Here is an 18,328-nt window from a genome sequence, read left to right on the forward strand (position 1 = left end):
CGGCTGGCAATTTCGCAATCTGCGAGGTACGAGTCGCGTCCGCTTGGAGCGCTGCCCTGTGCGCACGCGCTTTATCTGTCCGGAACGGTAGTGATTACTGATCCCGTTCTCACTTCTTGACAAAATCTCTCTGCTAACGGTGAGTGAACGCGTCCTGCTCTCTCGCTGCTCTGCGGTTGCCTCCTTGGATGTGTGTGTGCCCTACCTGGACATTGCGTTGCCACCGACCACGCAAAGAGAAACTGCATTAACCCGCGCCGCAACCGACGCCACTACTCTTTCATTCCTGTCGACCTCTCGGACGGCTCCGAAGTTTTACTCGTTTAAAAGGCTGCACTTCGCGTCGAAGATTCTCGCAACTGCGGCAAAATTTGCGCGAACGCCGTCGCTCGTTTGCAAGACCCGCAAATTGCTCACGTTCCTTGCTGTAAACAGTGAAGAGGTGAGCTGTTGACGCGCCACTGTGGTTGAGCACCGGGTATGCCCGCTTTTACTTTCCGAATGTATCACAGCCGCTCACCTTCAAAGTTGCTGCGCGCTGCACTTTCGGCCGCTTGCTGTGCACAGCTTACTCACTGATCACTTGGCACCTCGATGACGCTTTTGCAGGAGCTGTGAATCTCTTCCTGTCAGTGACGGCGAGCTTTTTTTTTTCTTGCTGCTTATCGAGTTCTTAGGCTTAGTTTTGAAACTCAGCTGCTGTCTAGAGCCGGCGCTCTGCTCTCGTTGAGCGCGCTGTTAATTCTTTCTTCGTCACTGCTTTTGTGTATCGTGTGAAAGCGAAGACGGAAATGCATCGTCACGTGCAGCTGTTTCCATCCGTTTCGTGAGCAGACAGATGCTACGGATATCGCGTGTAACTTTAGCCGGTGGATAGACAGTGGAGACTGCCTGCAGGAAGCTTGTCGGTGATTCTTTGACGTGCGCTTCTCTTGTCTCCGCTTTCATAGCTGCATGTGTTCGAAAGGTAGCGAACCCGCGTAGTTCCGAGCCGTAAAGCGCATCGACACAGCTATGACTCGTTAATTGGAGTGCTTGTTTACGGCTTTGCCGGGCAGTGTGTCGCGCATGAGCGGTCATGTGATGAGCGCGTTTATTGACTACGCACGTCAAACTATCAAAAAAGTGACAGCGGCTGCACGCAACTGTATTGAAGTCCGATGACGTCGAGTGTTGACGAGTTTGCACTGTTTGAAGAGGCGCTACTGATCTTGATTGCGGCAGTCCACGTCAAAAGTTTGGCGCCCGGTTTCTCAGTAATAGTTACGTTAGCTTGGAGTGAATGTGTGCATGTCAGACTTATTTTACTGGCATTCGTTGGCTTTCATTTGCGTTGACGTCGGAGCATATTTTCACGAGGTTGCTTTCGGGCACGAATCTGCCCGACTTCCCCTGTTATTGCTTTCACAATGTTACCTAGTACGTCGGATTGGATCACTGAATACCAGATATGTTTCAGTGGGGTTGTCGACTCGTTTCATAAGCATTACAGGCCCTTAAAGGAATTGTCTAGGGGGGTGGGGGCGAGAAGTGTATAGTAACTGTCTGTGCTATATTTTGCAGTTATCGTAAGAGCACATGTAGATGCAGTGATTCAATAGCGTAATACATTTCATCCTGGGAATATGAACTTGTTTGAGGAAGTGTTGTATGTTTTAAAGAGACACTAAGGTTTATTGAACAAAGGGAATTTCGGTACGTTGCAGTAATTTTTTTTGTACACTTTGTAACAACCAACTCGAGCTGTTTGTTTTTCCTTTAAGTGACCTTGTGTGTGGTGAATGCCTAGATTATGCTTAGCTGAATTCTCTATCCTGTTGTAGTAGGCCCATACTTCCTTCTTTGACCATACCAGCAGAAATAAAAACCTTTCGTTAGCTTCATTCATATTTTCAGGAAATAATGTCATTCAGCAAGTATATATCCTGAGGCAAGTAGATGAGTGTTTTTTTTCTTTTGAGTGAGCTCATAAATAGTGCATTACCTGATCCGCAGCTGCTCTCTTCACTTTGCCCATTTAGTGGCTATTCCAGTTGCTGCTCTTTATGAGGTAGTTGGTTTGATTGGAAGCTGTTGTAGCTGCATTTTAATAAAGGAAGACTGTAAAGATGCTTGTTTTCCAGGCTCTGGGCTAGTGTTTAAAGAAGCCCAGAGAGTTGTAAATAATCGAACCCCCTTACAGGCAGTACATATCGTAGACACCATATTAGTTTCTGATGCTGCACGCTGCAATTTATCAGTCTTTTCATCCATTTTCACCAACGTGCTTGAGAAGTTCAGCGTTACTAATGAACAGCTGCCAAGAGTGCATGTGTCACTCTCTCAAATACGAAGTTGACCTTAAACAGATAAGCTCAAATTAGTTTTGACTAGCAGTGCATTCTTTCAAGACTCTTACTTATTTCATTGATGGAGAAAAGAGAACTGTTATTGGAAGCACTGGAGGCCGTATTTCCTGTTCTGGAATTCTATGGACACATAGTGGTGCTTAACAAAGCAGGATTGGGTGTTGTCATGGATTTCTATGCATTTTTTTAAAGCCAGCAAATTGATGTTTATTATCCCAAGAAACAGGCTCAAACTGTCTGTACTTGGGCTAGGTCCCATAAGGAATGCATCAAGAGCTAAAATAGTGCCCAGCTGTCTATGCATGGTCCTGGATAAAAACGAGGGATTGATTGTCAGTGTCTGCTTGTCAGTGTAAGTTCAGTTCTCTACACTGCAGTTGGTAAAAGTATATACAGGATGGCTTGCGTAACTGCTGCGACGTCAGTGAATGCCATTTACACAGTGAGTTATTGTGCCATATGTTGTATTGTATAGCAGTGAAAGCACTTCTATACAAAAGTAATTGAAGTAGTGAATGTACTGTCGTTATGTCTGTTTTCCTGTACTGGTAGGACCTTCGTTGCTTTACAGACTCTCCCCGTTGTACAGCAAAAGTCTGTGGCCTTGCTGCATGCTTTTCAGCTACGCTCTTTTTGTCATTGCAAACCTAATGCGATAAGCGGAGAGTGCTTACAAAATAGACAATGCCGGTGCTTTGACAAATGCCTTAGTACAAGGTTGAAGTGTAGCTTCAACTATCTTGAGTCATTGACACATGGAAGGAAATTCGTATTTTGCTTTTCAATTTGACCCAATCAGAGGGGAAAGAAAAAATTGCTAGGTATGGTAGAGCGGTCTGCCTGAGAAACTTGTCTCTAGCCTGCTGTAAATACTGTAAAATACTGTGCACTATTATATAGTATTGTCTGCGTAATACAATTGACGCAGTGGCATCGGTTCTTGAAATTTATCAGGTATGAATATCTACGTACAAAGATGACAGAGTGCTAGTTTGGTAGATCGTTTCAAGGGCCAACTGCAGTGAAATTTCATGTGGCTGAATAAATCGTTACGGTTGTTTTGAGTGAGTTATACTACACAGCACTGAAGCAAGCTTGGCAAGGCTGCAGGGCGAACAGTAATGATAGTTTGCTTGTAAGCAGCTTTCGCACAGCACCTAAGCAGACACTGCCAGTACTACCTGGCAATTCTTGCTGATGTAGGACTAGGCACCCCACCTCCTAAGTTGTTTCAGGGCTTTTTTATCTTGAAAGTTATGTCAAGGAACTGCACATCTTGTTCTCTTGTAATGTGTCATATCCAGTGAGCGGTAATGGCATTGCTTTTTTTTTCATGTTCGTTATCGAGAGTGGCTACTGTTCCTAGCTTTTTTACGCGAGTTACACTCGCATCTTAAACGTAAAATTTTGCACGGAAGCTGCTTTTCTATAACCATGCTACGCAAAGCCAGGCTCTTTTTCTTTTCCTCTCTAAAGTCCTGTTGCGGTTGGCGTGTTAGTTTCTAAAAATAACACTCCTAGAATGAGTAGGTGCCTTTGACAAAGATAGGCCCACCTATCGAAATGCCGGCCAGCATTTCTGAGGCACCTGCTCCTCTTCATTCAATCTGCATATCACTCAGCACTTCTATCCACAGGTTTCTGCCTGTACTTTGGATTTCTTAAAGTGGTCTGTAATGTGCAACCTTTGCACATTTTATATCGTTTATTTATTTTTTCTTTGCGTCTTTGTCTTGTGCAGTGCTGCTGTGGGACGAAGCGCGGGATGCACGACACGGGCCAGAGTGAGGGCCACCTCAATGGTGTGCTGCACAGCGAGAGGGTGGCCATCCTGGATGCAGGGGCTCAGTATGGAAAGGTCATCGACCGGCGCATCCGCGAGCTCTGCGTCGAGTCCGTCATGCTGCCCCTGTCGACCAGCGCTAAGACACTAGTCAGCCAGGGATACAGTAGGCGGGAGGACTCTTCTTCGCTGGACAGAAAGTTCCCGCATGCATGCTCCACTTACTGAATGGTGGAATTTGTCTCCCTCTGCATTGTGTTTTACTTGATAATCAAAATAAATTCGGGCAGCATTTAATTACAGTTGAACCTCTTTATCAGAGACACGCACTAGGGAGCAGCTTGTGTTCCTTATATGAGGTGCCTCTGATGAGCAGGGTACCATGTTCTCATTTTCTGACCAACCCCTATTTCGATGTAGGCCTTCTGGTGTCTCTTATACCCATTTGCCTCTTATAGCGTCTCTTAGTCAACTGCATGGCAATTTAAGGGTTGGGAAAGCTTCGGTAAACTACTTGTGAGTTTCTGCTGTGTATATTTGTTTTCTTTTGCATTCCCATGATACATCTTCATAGAGATAGATCATGCTTCACATGAATGGAAGCATGCGCCAGCAAGTAATTGAAAAAAATCTGCATGGGAAAATTTGTGTGCAAATGTGGCACTGTGGCATTTGTGTGTGTGAAATAAGGGGATATGCTAATGCTTACCTGGATGAGGCCAGAATTCCAGGTTACTTCACATCCTACCAGTAATGCTCCACCTACGTGAATGTGTGCAATGCCTGACTCAGCATTGAGTGCCCTCCTTTTCTCATCAAGCAACATAAAAGTTTGCTGCATAAGTGCATGGCAATGAGTTGAACTTAATACGAGAACATGACATGCAAAGGATTGCGCTATAAACTCTTAAGGTTTCATTCAAATACATTGCTTCTCGGTTAGAATATTAAGTTTCCATCCTTATGGCAAACTGTGGAAGCTTGTCATTCATGGCTGCCTGCATGGTGGGCTGCTTCTGACTTCCTGTGGTAGTTGAGATCTGCAGTTCTTTATGGTGTACACGAACTGCATTCAGGGCCATCGTCATCTCTGGAGGGCCTGGCTCCGTGTATGCACCCGACGCTCCCAAGTACGACCCCGAGATCTTCCAGTGCGGCCTTCCGGTTCTGGGCATCTGCTATGGAATGCAGGTACGCTGCCCACAAGAGGCATCTGTTTGTAAATCCTAATCATGACCAAACATGCTAATGACAAGGCATGGATAACATTATAAGTGCACATTGCATGAAAAATTGCAGAATTAAGGTACTAGGTGTAAGGACCAAATGTACTCCCACTTTTTTCACTTGTATTTCATGTGCTATGTGCTTGAAAGTCAAAATGTACCAACTCCTCTAAATTGCTATAGTTATGAACGCAGAAGATAGGTGGTAGTGTGTGTGTGCACAACTGAAAGGTTTGTTGCATACTGCAACAGAAAGGTTTGTTCTATTTACGCAGCATAACTATGAACCTTTACCAGACTGACTCACTACGTGTTTAGAATATAATTGAGCAACAGTTTTATTCACTGCTAAAACAATTGTTGCGGTACATAGTATACACAAGGTTCTAATAGTAACTTTGAGAAGTAGTGTATCAAAATAATTATGTTGCATTTGGGCTTCGATATGAGTGTGTGCTCCTTTAAAGGGACACTAAAGAGAAACAATGAATTGGTTTAGATTGATAAAGTGTGCTCGGAGAACTCTTGTGTAGTTTATTTCACCACCATAGGTTTATTATTAGATGAGAAAACCAAGTTCAAAGTTTCATTTTTAAATTTCGCGCCGAACTTTGTAATTCGTGACGTAAAAGATTTCAAAGAGCATTTAACGTATTTTGGCGCCACTGGCCCGGCGAAATTTCCACAAACTCGTCATGTCAAGTCTCTGGCCCCCTCAGAGGACAATGTACTTCGATTTAACCGGTTAAAAACTTTGTAGGCCCAAGCAGGCACAGTCAAAAATACGTGACGTCATGGCAAATGGTGCGGGAATTCCAAGGTGCGTCGCCACCTGTATTTTCTTTTTGCGCGTTTTCTCGCTTATTAAGAGTCTTCTCGCAGCAAGCGTGGTGTTTTTGGTATCGTGGAATACTACTTTACTAATGCAAGAAAAATCGTTTTGCTCTTTAGTGTCCCTTTAAGGGGGAAGACGGGTTTCTAAAATTATTTTTTAAATCTTGATAGATTTTAATGAAACTTCGAAGTTTGGATAACAAGTATGCAATTATTTTTTTAGTACAATATGTAATTTTTAAAACATCACATTTCACATGCTTTTTTGGGAGCAAGAGTTTGCCTAAGCTGAGAGAGTTAGAAAGTAAATCTGCATATCACAATAATCTGTAGTGAGAACTAAAATGCAAGAAAACAAGAACGGATGTTCTAAAGTTATTTGGACACAACTTATGGCATGTTGAACATTCATGAGCAGGGTTGCCAGGTTTGGCTACTTTGCACCAATTTGGCCACTTTTTGAGGCTGCTGGTGGTGGCAGAAAAAATGTCTTGGCTACTTGGCTATTTTCTGGCCACTTTCTTCTTCCCTTGATTTGAGCCAAATTATCCATATCTGGGGACACCACAGCCGCTGGCGTTCGAGTATGCGGTGTCAAAACATGACGGCTAAAGTGTGCTTCCAGCTCCCAAAATTGAATTGAGCGCTTTCATTACACAGATAATGAACTTTAATTGAATGAATGGCTCAGTTGCCTAAGCATGGGTAAGGGTCAGCAGTGGAGATGATAAAGTAAATTTAAATAACTGCACGTTTACAACCTGCCAGTCAAGCAGGCCTCGGGCACAAAAACAGAACAAAAGGGCTTTGGATACGTGGCTGGGACTCTAAGAAAACTGTTGCATGGTGCTGAATTTTCCAGGCCCGCTACTGCTGAACCTGACTATAAACTGCATAATTGGAAGTGAACATCAGAGTTGAAAGCCCTCCGCATTTTGGGCGCTCTGCACTCATAGACATTAGAAATCGGATATCGACGAACTGCTTGTGTTGTTTGTTATGAGGTAGGGTCTGCGACTCTGGACTATCAACTGCTCGGAGTTCGTCATCTCTCAAGACATTATTGCAAAAGTGACTACAGCTTATGCTTCAATCCCAGCAACGGCAATTTTGAGCACACTCATGCTGTATACTTTGTTTCTTGTTGTTATCTAGTCCTTTTAAGAAAAGTCATGCCAGATGCGTGAAGTGAGGGTCATTTTTGCGTCAGCGCAAGAAACTTTGTCATCCTGCCTGATATGATTGCTGAAGTCAACAATTTATGCTTTAATCTCGGCAATTATATGATTTTGAATGGTTTGTGCTCGACTTACTGACATTTCCACCGAAAGGCTTTTGCATTTAGTCATTTAAATAAAAACGCCAAAGTTGCAGTGATGTGATAGCTGCGCCAATTGCGCCAAACTGCACCAAGACGGGAAAGCTGCTACATCGTGCTACATCTCCGCTGTTTTGCGCCAAAACTGCGCCAAACTATAAGCACACTAGCGGAAAAACGTGCGCAGCGCGCCGGCGGCGGCAAAACGCGACACTCCAAAGCTGCCGCGCGGCAAAATTTTCGTGCCGCGAGAGGAATGTGTTCGTGCATCATTTTTCTCGGCACGCTGCCCGGCGCTTTCTGGGGACATAACCATAACGGACATAATCATCTCCAGACTGCTGCAAATTGGCGTGACCCCCCAAGAATGCACCTTGGAAGGAGCGGCTCGCCGCGAGCTGGTGTGACCGCACCGCCGCACCAACATAGAAGTAAAATTTCAGTTGTTAGTACAGCGACGTCCACGCCTGTCTTATTTTTGCACTCTTTTTTAAGTTCCGCTACTCGAACGAGTGTTATACCCCTGTCACACGGACAACCTTAACCGTGGTTAAGCTGACCACGGTTAGGCGTAGCTACACAGCAGAAATAACAGCATGGTTTTGCAGCGATAAAGCGACATGCTGCACAAGAGGCACATTGAGGTCACGAAGACGTATTGGAATTCAGCAGGTGTACTGAAAACTCCGAAGACCTGCATATCAGACGTATTTGGACATGACAAAAATTGCAACCCAATCCGATCCAGGCTCTTTGCGGACCCAAGTAAACCAATTTAGGAGGCGTTGATGTAAACGTAACCGGCTGATACGAATTCGTGAAAATTTCCAGCCGAATTCCACTGTGTCGAATGGGCCGAAATTTGGATGTTCCGAATACTTTTCCGCGTCGCGGCGGGTGATACGAACTTTGGTACCGAATCCGTCGAGCGACGGCCGAGAGCAGAATGCTGTTAGCTTCGGAAGTACGGGTGCGGCCAGTGCGCACACTGTCAGAACTATGGTTATCGTTTGCCATAACCGCTGTGGGCGAAACCGCAGTCGCTCTTGATTATGGCGACGACGAAACTGACGGGACTCCGAAAGCGCACGTGCGTCCAACGCCCACCCAGTCCAAGTGGCGCTGCTTCCCGCAAACGCCGCGGACAAAACAGCGGCAGATGTGATTATAGATAGCAATACAGGCGACGCAGAACGTAGTTTTGAAGGCACGTGCGCAGCCAGCGCAGGCGGATTGAAAACGGAACTACCGTTTGCCGCAACCGCCGCGCACGAAACCACGGTCACTATCAACGCGATCATCGATAGCGACTACGAGCTCCGAAGGTACGCGGCTAACACAGCAGTAGATTAAAGGCTATATAGTCCTAGAAAAAGGAACGAAGCAGTGGTGTAGCCAGGAGGGGCGCACCGCCCCCACCCCCCACCCCCCCCGCCGAAATTATTTTTTTTTACTATGGCATACAGAGCCCAAAATGACACTTGACCACATCTGCCTGCCCGGCCCCCACTTCAGATCAAGGAGGTGCCGACCCCCCCCCCCCCCCCCCCACCCCAAGACAAAAATTTCCGCCTACGCTCCGGGCACGAAGCCTTTCTTTCGTGTCGATCTTCGCTTGTCACTATGGTGGAGCGGACTTCACTTAGTTTTCAGTTGGCCTCATGCGAAGCTTTGACGCGCGCTTTCGCGGCAGCCAGCTGCGCCGTCCCTTATTTGTCCGTTCACGTGTGTCCCAGAAAGGCATACGCGAGTTCTATTGACAGAAATTACTGTTTTGTGCGTATATCGTGGTTTGAAAACAGGTCTTGCTAGTCTTTTGATGATACCAAATTTTGGGCGATACGAATATTGTCGTTCCCCCTTCAGATTCGTATCACCGAGATTCTACTGTAGTTGGGAAACCCTACCTGCATTGTTAGTTTGGCCACTCTGAGCCGTTATAAGACCGCAACGCCAATGGCAGCCTGCATTGACACCCTTGTCCATAGTTTACGCTTACGGGGCTGTTAGGTGATCCAATGGTGTTATGCAAACAGCCATTATTGAACAGAACTTTTTATTTCAAAGCAGTTCCTCCTTATTTGACTGTTTTGCTTGACACGGTTCATTTTTCCCCTTGGCAGTGAGCTTTTAGCTGATCCAAAAGCTGTTTTTCCTGCTCCCAAATGCGTTTTTGGCTGCTCCAAAAGCCCTTTTACTTGCTCCAAAACGCACTTTTTGCTGCTCCGAAAACCTGCTCCAAAACACCTTCAGTCAATCACATCACTGAAGTTGTTTCCAAATACATGTGGCTACCTTTGGCTACTTCTGTTGTCCTTGGCTCACTTTGGCTACTTTTTTGGATAGTTTTTCGAATTTTCTGGCTGTTTTTGTTTTGTTTCTGACCTGGCAACCCTGTTCATGAGCGAGCCAGTGTCAAGCTGGGATTTCAGTCATCGTAACTGTAATTTTTGTTCAGATGGGTGGCAATGACCAAGTGACTTTCGGCACATGGTGCTTTCATGGTAGAGTACCTCGCTGATGCCACATTGTTCACCAGTCTGCCATTTGTCCCCTTGTTAGATGATCAACCGAGAGTTTGGTGGAACTGTGACCCAAAAGGACTCCCGGGAGGATGGTCAGTTCAAGATTTCGGTGGACCAGAAGTGCCCACTGTTCAAGTAAGAGGCTTCCTTTTCTCATTGTGTGGGTGTGTGATTTATTTGTCGCACCTTCTGCAGGAAACATTGAAAATTTTTCCAATTCCCTGTTATTACTGTATCGATTAAGCTCGGCCATCTATGTGCTCTTCTATTGCAGAGGTATGGACAAGGAGGAGGAGGCACTGCTGACCCACGGCGATAGTGTTGACAAGCCTGCCGAAAACTTCAAGGTCATTGCTCAGTCGGGAACAACAGTCGCAGGTGAGCCCTAGTTTTGCAGTGCTATTCATTATCCATCCTGTCTGTTTTTATAGAATGCTTTTCACAAAATGTGCAGAGTGGCTCAATCGATGATGAGAGTGAGGTTTCAAAGTTCTGTTGTATTTTCCTGCTTCATTGAAGTGCACTCAAGAGAATGGGAATGCTGGCAGGCAGGACTTGCAGTAGAGATTAGAGTGGAAAGGATCTCCATGAATGCATACACACATGCTCACGTGCACAAACACGCACATACACATTTGCTGACAAACTTGCAGCGCTTATTTCGCAGTACAGATTCTGTGTCCGATACATTCGTAAAGCCTTCTCTTAAAGGGACACTAAAGAGCAAAACGATTTTTCTCGCATTAGTAAAGTAGTCCTCCACGATACCAAAAACACCGCGCTTGCTGCGAGAAGACGCTTAATAAGCGAGAAAACGCGCAAAAAGAAAATACAGGTGGCGACGCCACCTTGGAATTCCCGCACCATTTGCCGTGACGTCACGTATTTTTGACGGCGCCTGCTCGGGCCTACGTAGTTCCTAACCGGTTAAATCGAAGTACAATGTCCTCTGAGGGGGCCAGAGACTTGACATAACGAGTTTGTGGAAATTTCGTCGCGCCAGTGGCGCCAAAATGCGTTAAATGCTCTTTGAAATGTTTTACGTCACGAATTACAAAGTTCGGCGCGAAATTTAAAAATGAAACTTTGAACTTGGTTTTCTCATTTAATAATAAACCTATGGTGGTGAAATAAACTACACAAGAGTTCTTCGAGCACACTTTATCAATCTAAACCAATTCATTGTTTCTCTTTAGTGTCCCTTTAAGAAACTGCTGTCGTAGATCGCTACACGAAAAGATAAAGAAACAAAGGTTGACTTGATATACATAACCGCTTCGATTTTCAAATTGTTATATCTGCAATCATTTCACCCACTTGTTTCACCCACTTGTTCGTATTTTTTGCAAATGAATTCTGCTGTAATGTAATGCTAGTGTAGAGAGCATGCCGGTGATGGAGACTGGCTCTGAGACGAAACATCCCTGCTGTATCGTTGTTTATTCTCCTCTGCTGAGCTGGGGCAGCACGCCAGTGCCAGCGCTGGCCCCCACCACGAGAAGGGAAAGGACAGAGAGGAGAGAGAAAGCGTACACCAGAGATTGTCTTACGCATACACAAAAGCACAGTGTAAGAAATGATACACAAAGTAAGGTTCACTGCACAGAGTTTATGTTGCATGCGGGTGCAGAGGGGTGAGAATGTAAACACAACTTGGGCTTGGGAGTTCCCACACTCGCTCGCCACACTAGAAAACCCTCCATCCTTTTCATGACATTGTTTTTATGTTGCCTGAATTTCTTTTTAGTACCGTATACGCTTGAGTGTGGTCAATGCTTTCAGTAAACTTGGCTCCTAAATTTTCGGTGCATACTATGCTTGAGCTAAAAGTAAAAGAATTCATGTATGCTTAAAAAACAGAAAATGTGCAGAAACCACTGACGATGATTGCCAACATAACTATTCACGTCGAACCCACGTACAATGGCCTCCCAGTTATGTTGAACTTTTGCTTATAGCAAACTAAAGCTGCGTGACTGTTGAAAGATATGTTACGTGAATGGTACAAAATTACACGTAGCAAACAACGTTGAGCCCAGCTGATCAGTTACAGACTACTGCATGCAGTGGATACATGCAAGCATGGCTCTAGACTTTTTGGCTTTCTTCCGAGTTCTTCGCCCCATAGTGTATTACTCATTCAGTGCAGGAATCTTTTTGTTTTAAGGGTGCTTCTATGCTACAATTAAGGACTTGAGAGAATTTGTGCATTATTATTTTGTAGACTGCACTCTTGAAAACTGGACTGCGTTGTGACTGTGACTTCGATAAACTCTCTTCTTCCACATTTCACTGCTCTCCCCTCACTTTGCTGCGTTCCTTTCACCTCTACAGCAATTGCCAATGAGAAGATGAAGCTGTACGGTGTTCAGTTCCACCCCGAAGTCGATCTGACACCCAAGGGCAAGGCCATGTTCTCCAACTTCCTCTATGACATCGCTGGCCTCTCGGGCAACTTCACCCTGCAGAGCAGAGAGCTCGAATGCATCGAGTACATTCGACGAACTGTGGGACAGAGCAAAGTCTTGGTAAGTGCTTGTGCATGCCCTTTGTATGTTTATCTACTGTAATTGCTTTAAAAAACGTCAAAGACAAACAAAACATTCTTTTTATGCAGTGAGATGAACTGAGAGTCTGTGAAAGTGTAGTTGAGGCACTATGAAATTCAGGCAACTAACCAATCGACACGTTTTGCGCATCTTTGTGTATGTGGCTTTGAAATTCGTGGCTAAAGGTTACTTTGTTGCCATTTTACCAAAAAGCTATGACTGGCACATTTTTGTGATGACATTCATGACCATGTTAATCTTGATGGTAGACTGCTGCTTCTACTGTGAAAGCAGTTGGTTTTTTTGTTTTTGTGATTGTGTGCAGAGGCAATTATCGGACATTTATTGAAAAAAAAAAACAAGTCTTAGAAACAAGTAAATTCTAGCAATTAATTGCTAGGTGCCTTTTTCAAAATCAACTGAAGATGGGCATAATGCACCTTTCATGATTGAGATGTTTTAGCTACGTACTTGTCAATTGTGTCTGTTGAGATCGTTATGCAGTACTTCTGTTTGTGTTGTGATGAGTGATGTTATTGTTAATTGGGTAAGTTCTCCACGTCATGTGCTTTTTAGATGTTGGTGAGCGGCGGCGTGGACTCTACAGTGTGTGCCGCCCTCCTGCACAAGTCGCTTCGGGAGGACCAGGTGATAGCGCTTCACATCGACAATGGCTTCATGCGTAAGGACGAGAGTGTACAGGTGAGGCATGTTGGAACTTTGTCATTGCATTCGCAGGGAATGCCACCAATTTGAGTAGTAGCAGTATCATCCGTTGTGGCATTTTTCACTGGGAGATTTGGAGCGGGCGCCAAAATCCTGGAGCGAGCGCTTTGATTGCACCAAGCCAAACCTACCAGTGGAACACGGGAATGCTCCGTGTGAGATCACACTGGAAATTATTTATGCACACGCCATGTTAACCAGTTCTGGAAACTATTCCCACTTCCGCTCTGTACGTTTCCTAGGCAACCTTGGTCGCCACTGAAAAGTAGTGCAACCAAGGTTGCTGGCGGAATGACGGAAGTGGCGTCTTTGCTCGTCCTATTTCTGTTTGAATCTGCAACTTGGCAGCGTAGCAAGTGAGAGCAATCCAGTGCAGAGTGAGTTGCTCTGACATGACCAATGGAACATGCGAATCCGCTCCAGATCAACCGGTGAAATAAGGATACGCTGCTGTGGAGCGAGAAATCCTGCTCTGGATCGACCAGTGAAAAATGCTATTAGATGTCTGTTGAGTGTTACTTTTCAACGTGTCCTTTTTTGGCCCTTCCTTGCCCTGACCAGGTGGAGCAGTCGCTGAGGCAACTGGGCCTTCGCCTGAGAGTGGTGGACGCGTCGCACCAGTTCTACAACGGCACCACAACGGTGCCAATCGACCCCAAGGACCCCCAGCGAAAGCGCACCACCAAGATGCTTTGCCAGACGGCACATCCCGAGGAGAAGCGCAAGATCATTGGGGACACCTTCATGCGGGTACGTGCACTGCCAGCTTTGGTACCATGACGGCTAAGATCATTGGAGCAGCTGATCAAGCAATCGCGCAGACTAGTATCGACTAGTGAGTAGCATATGAAAAAATTCCTCGGGGTCTCTTATTGATACCTGAGATCACTTTGACGTTGAAAGCCTTTATGCGTTGACATTTTTTTGTTTGCGATTTTTCTCTGCTGTTTTTCTTTTCTTTCTCTTTTTCGTTTGTTATCTATTTTTATTAGAGCTGTGCGAATAGCAAAATTTTGGGTGCGAAGCGAATTCGAATAATAAAAGTTCAGTGCGAATCGAATCGAATAATTTTTGAATAATTTTCGAATATTTCTCAAACATTTTTCGAATACTTCGAAGTGAAATTACAGAAAAAGTTGCAGAGGATCCCTAAGTATGTTCTTATGAGATAGCAACATGAAAGTGTTTCTTTTTGCTAGATTGATGAATCGCTGGCACGGGGTGGTGTTTCATAGTTGTCTTAACAAGAATGAGGCAATGTAGAGGCCGGATTTTATTTATGTACATGATTTGGTGCAACCAAAGTGTTGCCGACAACACTTTACACGGGATAGGCAAAGATGCCATTTCCTCAGCCTCTTCTCCTCTTTCAACTTCTGTTGAAGCCCAACTGATGTGGCGGACAAGGGTGTGCTCCCTTCAAGTCCCTAGTTCCAAAGCTGCCTCGTAGACATCGATATATAAGAACATCTGAAATTTCGGATGCTAAAAAGCTTCAGCGTCCGATTTTTCGAACTTCCTGCCCAAATTTCTGGTCCAAAACAGCACTAACTGAGCCCCCACCTCTGCCACATCTTTCATCTCCATGCTGGAACCAGCGTTTTCTTGAGTTAATTCATTTGCGACCATAGCGGAGTTTGAAAGGCAGCTTTGCCGCAATACGGAGGTGCGATGAGGTAAAGCACATTGAAAATCTAGGGACCACTTCCAATTGGAGGTTGACTGTCTCTTGGCAAAGTTCGACCGTAACGGAGCTTGAAAGGCAGCTTTGCCGCAATACGAGAATATAATGAGGTGAAGCATATTGAAAATTTGTAGGAGTCACTTCGAATTTGACGTTGACTGAGTTTTGGCTTAGACCGTAACGGAGCTTGAAAGGCAGCTTTGCCGCAATACTGGGGTGTGATGAGGTGAAGCATATTGAAAATTTGTAGGGGTCACTTTCAATTGGACGTTGACTGTATTTGTTTTTGGGAAGTTCGAATAGTTCGAATAGTAAAATTTCAGTGCGAATCGAATCGAATAGCAAACACTATTCGAAAAATATTCAAAATTTCGAATATTCGCACACCCCTAATTTTTATCACTTCTTATCAGTCGTCTATCTACTTTACTTGTCTCTGTCTGCATCTATGGGACTCTATAGGCCTTTGTATACCGTGATCTTTCATTATCGGTCATTATCTATCTACAGAACTTTCCAACCATCTCTACCGGTCATTATTCTCTGTACAATTCTCTTTCTGTCTGTCTTGCTCTCTCTCTCTATGTATATGTATATATATTGATGTCTTTCAGTATATATCAATGTCTATCTCTGTCTTTCTGTCTCTCTCTACTTCTCCTTATGTTGTACTTATCATATCAATGCATTTACAATTGGTTCCACTGACATATGTTTCGTTTGTGATTAGATTTTTAATACCGTATGTGTCGTTGCTGACAGCAGACATTCCCGGATGGTGACATTCTGCATTTTAGATGCACTTAAGGCCTTAATATAATTGTTGGCCTCTGTGCCATTCCGGGCATCACAGGTGGCCAACGAAGTGATTGGCGAGCTTCAGCTGAACCCGGAGGAAGTTTTCCTGGGCCAAGGAACGCTGAGGCCCGACCTCATTGAGAGTGCCTCGCACCTGGCCAGTGGCCAGGCTGATGCCATCAAGACGCACCACAACGACACCGATTTGGTGCGGCAACTGCGGGCACGTGGTCGTGTTGTGGAGCCTCTCAAGGACTTTCACAAAGACGAAGTCCGAGCTCTCGGCAGGGACCTGGGTCTGCCCAGTGAGCTTGTCCAGAGGCATCCCTTCCCTGGTGAGTGGCAATGCCACCATGTGGCCATTTATTTTTTCAGTCAAAATATGCTGCCATCATATTTAAGAAGGATTCGTTGTTTGAGGTTGTTTTTTTAATTCACTCGGGAGTCTCAAGCTTGCCTGAACTAGTAGTACAGTAAAAGCTCGTTAATTCGACTCTCGTTCATTCGGAAAATCGGTTAATTCGGACACGTCATCTGGTCCCCGTAAATATACACATCACTCTGTGAAACTGGGCGCTCGTTATTTCGGACAGATTTGACCGCAAATCAGATAATTCGGCGACTTTCAGGCCACTGGCGAGGCTCGAAAACGAAAAAACAATTCGGAACAAAAGTGAAGCTTAAATGCAGCATCGCCGTAGACGTCAATTATCGACTTGGCTTGACTTGAGACTGGTTGAACGCCTTTTCTTCGCGTGTGGCTTGGCAGTGCCATTTTGTTGCTTTGTTCCCGTTGGTGTGCTGCATCATCGAACGCCATTTTATCGAGGAACGATTCAGTACGGCTCCTTTAGCTTGATCGTTGCTGGTGCTTTTATGCTGACTTCTCGTGTGAACGCACTCTCTGCCGATGGCAACGCCGGCGAAGCGGCCGAAGTACGAGGCCAAGGACTTCACCACCAAAGTAGAAATTTTGCATGCCCTGAAAAATGGGCTCTCCCGACAAGAAGTTGCCCCTGTGCCATGACGTCGGCAAACAATACGACGCGAGTCTCCTGAGCGCAGTTAGCCTTCTTGCATATGTGTGGCAGAACATGCTTACGCACGCCATTGCCAGCTGTTTCAGGCACAGTGGCTTTGTTGTACCGACTCCAGCGATGCCGAAGTGTCGCCGGATGACGGGCAGGATTTCGGAAGTGTTATGCCTGATGCAGTGACACTCGACGATTGTATCGGCATTGATGATGGTGTTGCCACTGCCGGCTCTCTAACTGATGAGCAAATCGTCAAGGAAGTGATGCATGGCGACGAATCCGAGAACGAAGAGCCTGAAGAGGAGCAGCCACACCATGAACCACACAGGCCCCCTCGTACTGTGAAGGAAGCCGCGGAGGCCCTCGTCGTCTTTGAAGAATTTTGTTTTGGCATTGGAGATAGCGTGTGAGCTGCTGAGCACCTTGAAGGGCTCAGAAAAATTGTGTCCGCGGAAATTTCTACTCGAAAACAGACACGCATCCGCGATTACTTTGTAGAGTAAAGGTATGTTGAAAAAACTCTTGCCTTTTTTGACCATTCTCTTGTTTTTGACCACTCTTGTTTATTTTGACCATTCGATAAATCGGACATTCGGTTAATTTGTGGACATTTTTTCCGGTCCCTAGAAATCCAAATTAACGAGCTTTTACTATAATGGGAACAGAGCGCAAGGCCGTACGTCAATGTAGGAAATGCTGGATGGTTGCACTATCTTCATGGCCGCTAGACTTGTCGCTAGGAAGCATAAATTGTATGGTATTGGTTTGCTGAAGCTTCCAGTTTGCTTCTTGAAACTACTTATTTAGTTTCTTGTGAGTAAGAGCTCTCTCAACATCAAATTATCGTGTAATGAAAATGTGCAAGGGCAGAACATAATACAGGCTCGGAGGTGTTTGTTCTTGATCGCAAATTTTAACACCTGTAAATTATTTGAAACTGCAATCCATCGATGACGTTCTACTGCAATTAGACTTCAACAGCAATCTGGTGTCCTGTCATGTTTGGCGTATTGTGTGCATGTGTACCTTCACTAGGGACATAAGCTTTACTTCAGCGGTTGTGTGGTTTCTCTTCTCTGTGTCTAACCAGTTGTGCTGTTTTTATTTCGTGAACATCAACCAACTTGCCCAACTCTCCATTCTGCTTCCACACATCTCACTTAAAAATCTCTTCCTGTAGCACCTGATATATACCAAGGCACTTATGTATCTTTATTGTGATAATAAACGTGAAATTTAAAGTGGCAGCCTCCTTGATGGCTGTACAGAACTGAGTTGCTTCTCAACCAGCTGCTTGAAGTTTTAAATTCTTGTTGACTTATGCGTGAGTTCCCTTTTTCACACTCCCAGGTCCCGGCCTTGCCGTCAGGGTGTTATGTGGCGAAGAACCCTACATGGAGAAGGACTTCTCCGAAACTAGTGTCTTGGTCAAGATCATCATCGACTACTCAAATTCCCTAAAAAAGGTGGGTTCATGCTGTCTGAGTAGTTTGTTTTTGTTTA

At 45.0% G+C, this 18,328-nt stretch overlaps 1 protein-coding gene across 1 annotated transcript in view; it reads left to right on the forward strand.

The window, feature by feature from the left end:
• LOC119390378 (GMP synthase [glutamine-hydrolyzing]) overlaps positions 1-18,328 on the forward strand; it is a 30,326-nt gene continuing 11,998 nt past the window's right edge. Inside the window, exons 1-10 of the mRNA XM_037657991.2 lie at positions 1-139; positions 4,090-4,301; positions 5,208-5,322; positions 10,072-10,169; positions 10,309-10,412; positions 12,369-12,562; positions 13,160-13,285; positions 13,871-14,059; positions 15,847-16,126; positions 18,176-18,291. Of these exons, the coding sequence (XP_037513919.1) occupies positions 4,114-4,301; positions 5,208-5,322; positions 10,072-10,169; positions 10,309-10,412; positions 12,369-12,562; positions 13,160-13,285; positions 13,871-14,059; positions 15,847-16,126; positions 18,176-18,291 (1,410 nt within the window). The 5' untranslated portion in view covers positions 1-139; positions 4,090-4,113. The remainder of the gene's footprint in view (positions 140-4,089; positions 4,302-5,207; positions 5,323-10,071; positions 10,170-10,308; positions 10,413-12,368; positions 12,563-13,159; positions 13,286-13,870; positions 14,060-15,846; positions 16,127-18,175; positions 18,292-18,328) is intronic.

This window comes from Rhipicephalus sanguineus, chromosome 4 (assembly GCF_013339695.2).
Source record: "Rhipicephalus sanguineus isolate Rsan-2018 chromosome 4, BIME_Rsan_1.4, whole genome shotgun sequence".
NCBI lineage: Eukaryota > Metazoa > Arthropoda > Arachnida > Ixodida > Ixodidae > Rhipicephalus > Rhipicephalus sanguineus.